We start from the raw sequence: 5,834 nt of genomic DNA on the forward strand, positions 1-5,834 counted from the left end.
CCATCCCTGGGAGTGTCCAAGGCCAGGTTGGAGCAACCTGGACTAGTGGAAGGTGTCCCTGCCCATGGCAGGGGGAGAAATGAGATGACCTTCAAGGTCCCTTCCAGACCAAACCATGCCTTGATTCCATGGCCTTGCAGGACTCTCGTGCGGGTGACTGAGCCCCGAGCTCGGGTGACTCTCGATGCGTCCCCGTCACTTCTCGCTCCCTCCTCACGTGCCCGTCCCCGTGACAGGAACAAACAGCCCCATTTCCATGACATTTCCCAAACCCGTGTTTCAAACACCAGCCTGATGAAACCACCCATCACGAGGCCCAGAGACACGAGGCCAGGGCTCAGTTTCGGGCCTTGCACTGACTCAGCAGCGGCAGGTGCTGAGTAAGGCCCAGAACATCCCCGGCCCTCACTGCCTGCCTTTGTCAAACAGATATGAGGATGCATTTTTCTGGCTCCCTGGCAAGGTTGTGGGGAGGACAAATTCATCAGTATTCATAGAAGCCCTTTGATTATCTGCAGGCTAAACAATTATGGGGCCCAACAAAGGTAGTGATCACAAGTAATAGGGCAAAATGCAAATACCAGGCGACACGTAGGGTTAAAAAATATGGGTTTGGGTTGGTAAACAGGGAAACTGGGATGGTCAATGGCTGTCTCACTTCCAGGAGGAAGGTGTTCAGGACTATAAAAGGTCTCCTGGCCCAGCTCGCTTCATTCGCTCATCTTCTCCTCCCTTCACCTCTCCTCACTCTTCAACAGGGTAAGTGAGAACTTCTGAATCTCCCTTCATTCCCCAAAAGGAAATCTTGGATATCTGAGAGCAGCATCCAGATCTAACTGGGGATCTGGGATGGGGTTTGGGAGCTGGGCTTCTATAAACTCTGCACGAGCAGTTACGGGGCCTGGAAAGGTTAAAGGAGGCTCCAGGAGCATCAGCAGGGCCAGGCAGAGCAAGGGGTTGGAGAACATTCCAGGAGGGCCCAGCCTGAGGACTGCGTGCACTGTGCTGGGCTGCTCTTCCTGGGAAATTAGGGATGCCCAGGAATGAGGAGGTGGGATTGACACTGGAGGAAAAAGAGGAGTTACAACCAAGATTTACAAAACAAGACAACCCTTGGTTTCACCTCCTCAAACCTCCAAGTTGAGCACAACCAGAGCTTTGAATGAATTCTGTATTTCCAAACCTCCTGCTCCCAGTCACAGACTGTCTCTGCTCCTCTCAGCTTTGCCTGGGTGGTTTCCCTCTGATGGAACCAGTGCTGGACAATATTCCAAGTGCACAGGTGTCCAAACCAAAAACATGGAGATCCCAGGGACAGGCTGTCCTGGGATCCTGGACACCAGGGACTTTGGGATGGACTTTGGGATAAGGCAGCTTTAAGCTGTCTAAAGAACCAGGAGATTCAGGCAGAGAAAAAACCCAAACTCTGCAGTTCCACCTTCCTGGGCAGGGCAGAGGAGGGGCAGGCCCTGAGCTCTGCTCTGGGGGGACCAGGGACAGAACCCAGGGAATGGCTGGAGCTGTGCCAGGGCAGGGTCAGGTTGGATCTCAGGGAAAGGTTCTTCCCCCAGAGTCTGGTTGGGCACTGCCCAGGCTCCCCAGGGCAGTGGGCACAGCCCCAAGGCTGCCAGAGCTCAGGGAGGGTTTGGCTGATCCTCTGGGGCACAGGGTGGGACTCTTGGGGATGGGCCGGTGCAGGGCTGAGGGTTGGACCGGGTGGTCCTTGTGGGTCCCTTCCAGCTCAGCACATTCTGTGATTCTTCCCAGCTTTGCCAACTCTCCAACCAACAAGATGCCCAACGGAGGCTGTGGCTGCTGCGGAGGAGGAAGCTACTCCATGACCTGCTACAGCACCCCCTCGTGCTGCAAGACCCCGATGTGCTGCTCCCCCATGCAGTGCTGCAGCCCCTGCTGCATGCCCGTGCAGTCCTGCTGCATGCCCATGTCCTGCTGCTACACCATCAGCAACAACAACAGGGGCTGCTGCGGCGGCTGCTGCGGCGGCAACTGAGCCCCCGGCCCTGCCCGCTGCCCTCCCGGCTCACCTGTGCTTCCAGACGTGGATATGGACCTGGACACCACCCCTGCTTTGCTTAGACACTGTAGATCTCCTGTCCTTTGCCTCCCTCCATGAGCCCTGGGCCCGCTGCTCCTCTTCTCTGGGTGTGTGGGATGTTGGATGCTTCAGTTCTCCCTTTCCTCCCTTTAACCTCTAATTAGTCATGAATCATAATAAAATGTGTCAGTTATGATCCTGCAAACTCCTGGGTTATGTTTATTCATTTATTAGTTTATCTTTCTCTTTTAAACCAGAGCTCCGGTCTGGGACATTTTTAGCATTTGTTTAATTTCTTAATGTAATTAATTTTGCAACTATTTGTCATTCTGCTGATGACAACACCCTGGAGTGGTGAAATTCTTGGGTCAGCCTCTCATCCAAGGGAAAGCAGGACTCATCAGTGTTATTTCAGCATCCCCTTGGTCACCCAGTTCCATTCTCTTCCCCCTGCTTTGACTTTGAAGACACAGTTTGCAATCAAAGCACCTGTGCAGCCCTAAAGCCAGAGCTAAAGGTCTTTTTTCCTAATGGAATTCTTTCCAGGGAATTTGCTGAGATTTAAAAGGTTTGATAAACCTTTTAAGAGGTTTGATATCTTGTCAATAAGATTAAATAGACCAGGAAGTGTGGTCTGCACAGAGGGAGGGAGTCATTGGCAGAATCACAGAATCATAGAACAGTTTAGGTTGGAAGGGACTTTAAAGATCATCTCATTCCACCCCCTGCCATGGGAGGGGACACTTCCCACCAGACCAGGTTGCCCAGAGCCCCAGATACAAATCCAGCCTGATGGATTCAGAAATATTACCTAATTTATCTGGAATTCTATTCAAATATGGCAAAATTTAAGAGACAAGATTAAGAAATTAAATATTTGCACTTGGTGATTTGTGAAATCCTCAGGAAGGGAAGTGACTCCAAAGCCACTCTTTTAAATCCAAGCCCAGCATAATCCTGGGACACTGGCAACAAGTTCTAAATCTAAAATCCTCATTGGCCTTGACAGATACCAAGTTCTTTTCCACCTTTCCCTGCTTCCTGCAAGGCAGTGACACTGTTCCCGCAGCTACAGAATAAATTATCTCCAGCACAGCCCTGAAACCACACCCCTGAATTCTGCACATGCTTTCCCCAGTGATTCAGACCCAAATTCCACTGGACAAACGTCTGAGCATCCCTTGGAGAGGCTCCACCGTGGAGGGAGTGCATGGAAATGCCTCCTGCCCTGGGGGCTGCTGGGAGAGATGTTTTCCCAGTCCTTAAAAATGCCTCGACCCGTCCACAGAAATGCAAAACGGAGCAGCTGTGCTGAAAATGGGTCAAAGGAAAATGTCAGAAAGGTGGATATGCTGGAATGGTCCATGAGGTCACTGCTCCTCTGGCTGCCCTCATTCCAGATTTTCCACACATAAAAGGCTTTTCCTTGCCATAGTCACTCACCTGGCTGAGGTGCTCCTGACCTGGAAGGGAATGAATTCATTTAAATAAGGGAATAAACATCCCATCCCCAGCCTGCCCTGGTCCATCTCTGCTCCTGGTGTCCATAGGGATCCTGGGTTTGGAGCTCAAGTCTTCCAGTCACACACGGGGCACCAACACCTGCTGTTCCTCATGGTCCTGATGTCACCCTGGATTCCCTCCCCGTGCCCTGGAAGGACTCCTGGGCCTTCCTGTGGTTTTCCCACTGCCACGAGAGTCTCCTTTTGGGCACATCACTCAGCATCCCGGTATTCCAGGTATCCTTATCCCAGGATCCCATCTGACTGACAGGAGGTAACAGCTCATCTGAGCATGACCAGTGGGAGAACTAATTAGATAATGGGCCACTGCACATGCAAAGAAGCTGAGCTGACGTTCCACGGAGGGAGATGCTAATTGGGGCTGATTAATCCAACAGCAAGTGCCAGAACAAAACACACACACGGCCATGGCAGAGCTCGGCTCCTCATTCCCAGGGCATGTCTCATTCCCAAGAGACCTCGGCCACATATAAAAGCTTTCAGCCCCAGCTCTGTCCCCAGGACTCCGACTCCCTGCCCAGCCCGTCCGTCCCGCTCCCAGGGTGAGTTGGATTCTCTCAGCTCTCTCAGGTTCCTCACTATTTTTTTCACAGAAACAGCAAAAAAAAAAAGGAGTTGTGGTTTGGTTGCTTTTTCCCAGACGGTTTATTCCCGAGGGCTTGATCATATGGCTTGTGAGTCACCTGAGGAGAACTCCTGAGGGAGCTGGGGGGGCTCAGCCTGGAGAAAAGGAGGCTCAGGAGGGACCTTCTGGCTCTGCAAGTCCCTGACAGGAGGGGGGAGCCGGGGGGGGGTCAGGCTCTGCTCCCAGGGAACAAGGGACAGGAGGAGGGGAAACGGCCTCAAGTTGTGCCAGGGGAGGGTCAGGTTGGCCATGAGGAGGAATTTCCTCCTGGAAAGGGTGTTCAGGCCTTGGCAGGGGCTGCCCAGGGAGGTTTGGAGTGCCCAGCCCTGGAGGTGCCCAGGGAAGGCCTGGCTGTGGCACTGAGTGCTCTGGGCTGGGGACAAGGTGGGGATGGGCACAGGGGGGACTCGGTGACCTTGGAGGGCTTTTCCAACCTCAAGGATTCTGGGAATGATTCCGTGATCTCTGCCCCAGGATGCAGCACCAGAAGGGCCTCAGCGACCAGGACTTGTGCCACGACAGCTCGGGCTGTGCCGGGAAGGGCTGGACATGGCCCAGATCCAGCGGGAGCTGCCACAAAAGCCCCGGGAGCCTCAGCCACGACCTCGATGGGTCCTGCCAGAGCGCTCCCCAGGGCTGCCAGCCCCCCGAGCCGTGCCCACCCCAGCAGAGCTGCCAGCCCCGCCGGCGGGTGGAGGTGAACCACGCGCCCCCCGCGTGCCCCCCGCCCGCCAGGATCCACCGCCGGCCCCTGCAGCAGTACCGGCCCTCCCCGCCCTGCCAGGACCAGGAGTCCTGCGGCAAGCCCAGGAGGAGGGTGGAGCAGTGTCCCCCCGAGGATGACAGTCCCCCCGTGGTCCTGCAGCCCCTGCCCCTGCCCCATCGCCGCCCCTGCGGCCCATGTTGCCCCCCACCCATCCAGAGGTGCCACCCACCTGTCCAGAGGTGCCACCCACCCCTCCAGAGGTGCCACCCACCCCTCCAGCGCTGCTGCCCGGCCCCCATCCCCCTGCCACCACGCCCCTGCCACCACCAGCAAAAGCAGGTCACTCTCTTGCCACCCTGTGTGCAGAAGTGCTGAGCACGGGGACAGCGAGGTGCTGGGACCCCTCACTGAGGTCTGAGACCCCTCCCCAGGGTCTGGGACCCTTCCCCAGCATCTGGGACCCCTCCCCAGCGTGTCCCCAGTCAGTGCTGGGGGGGTTCCACTCCTTGCCCAAATGATGCTCCCGTGGCTGAAGGTTCATTGCTGCTCTTTGCACATCAGATTTGGGGTCCCAACCCCCTGCTCGGCCCCAGCACTGACACTTTAAATTCCCAGTGCCTTCCCCTGCCGGGCTTTGGTCTTCCTTGGGGAAGAGAAGCTGTTTCTTCCCTCGTCTGAGCAACCTGGAGATGGAGGAACATCCTGCCACGGATTCACCTTCTCCCATGGGTTCAGTGGACTCTGATTTCAAAGATGTTTGAAAACAGCAACAGGACTTTACTGGGAAAAAAGTAACCACTGTGACTGCAGGAGCATCAGGGACTCCTGCACATTTATTTTCTCCCTGTGTATTAGAGAATAAAGCTGAAAACAAATTAGCAGATACTTGGTTCCTTTTTTTTTTTAACCCCCCCAAAACATCAC

The 5,834-nt window shown here is 54.9% G+C and overlaps 2 protein-coding genes across 2 annotated transcripts in view; both read left to right on the forward strand.

The window, feature by feature from the left end:
• The window catches only part of LOC108509239 (keratin-associated protein 9-1-like), a 10,467-nt gene extending 8,229 nt beyond the window's left edge, over positions 1 to 2,238 (forward strand). Inside the window, exons 3-4 of the mRNA XM_017838583.1 lie at positions 665 to 759; positions 1,768 to 2,238. Coding sequence (XP_017694072.1) covers positions 665 to 759; positions 1,768 to 2,011 — 339 coding nt within the window. The 3' untranslated portion in view covers positions 2,012 to 2,238. The remainder of the gene's footprint in view (positions 1 to 664; positions 760 to 1,767) is intronic.
• Positions 2,239 to 4,679: 2,441 nt separating this feature from the next.
• LOC108509240 (keratinocyte proline-rich protein-like) lies at positions 4,680 to 5,285 on the forward strand. Its single transcript, XM_017838584.1, has one exon. It carries the CDS (start codon positions 4,680 to 4,682, stop codon positions 5,283 to 5,285), a length of 606 nt encoding a protein of 201 aa, XP_017694073.1.
• The last annotated feature ends 549 nt before the right edge of the window (positions 5,286 to 5,834 follow it).

Source organism: Lepidothrix coronata, unplaced genomic scaffold (genome assembly GCF_001604755.1).
Source record: "Lepidothrix coronata isolate B3197 unplaced genomic scaffold, Lepidothrix_coronata-1.0 Scaffold349, whole genome shotgun sequence".
NCBI lineage: Eukaryota > Metazoa > Chordata > Aves > Passeriformes > Pipridae > Lepidothrix > Lepidothrix coronata.

Coding starts and splice junctions, on each gene's coding strand:
- LOC108509240 (XM_017838584.1), top strand. CDS start 4,680: ATGCAGCACCAGAAGGGCCTCAGCGACCAGGACTTGTGCCACGACAGC.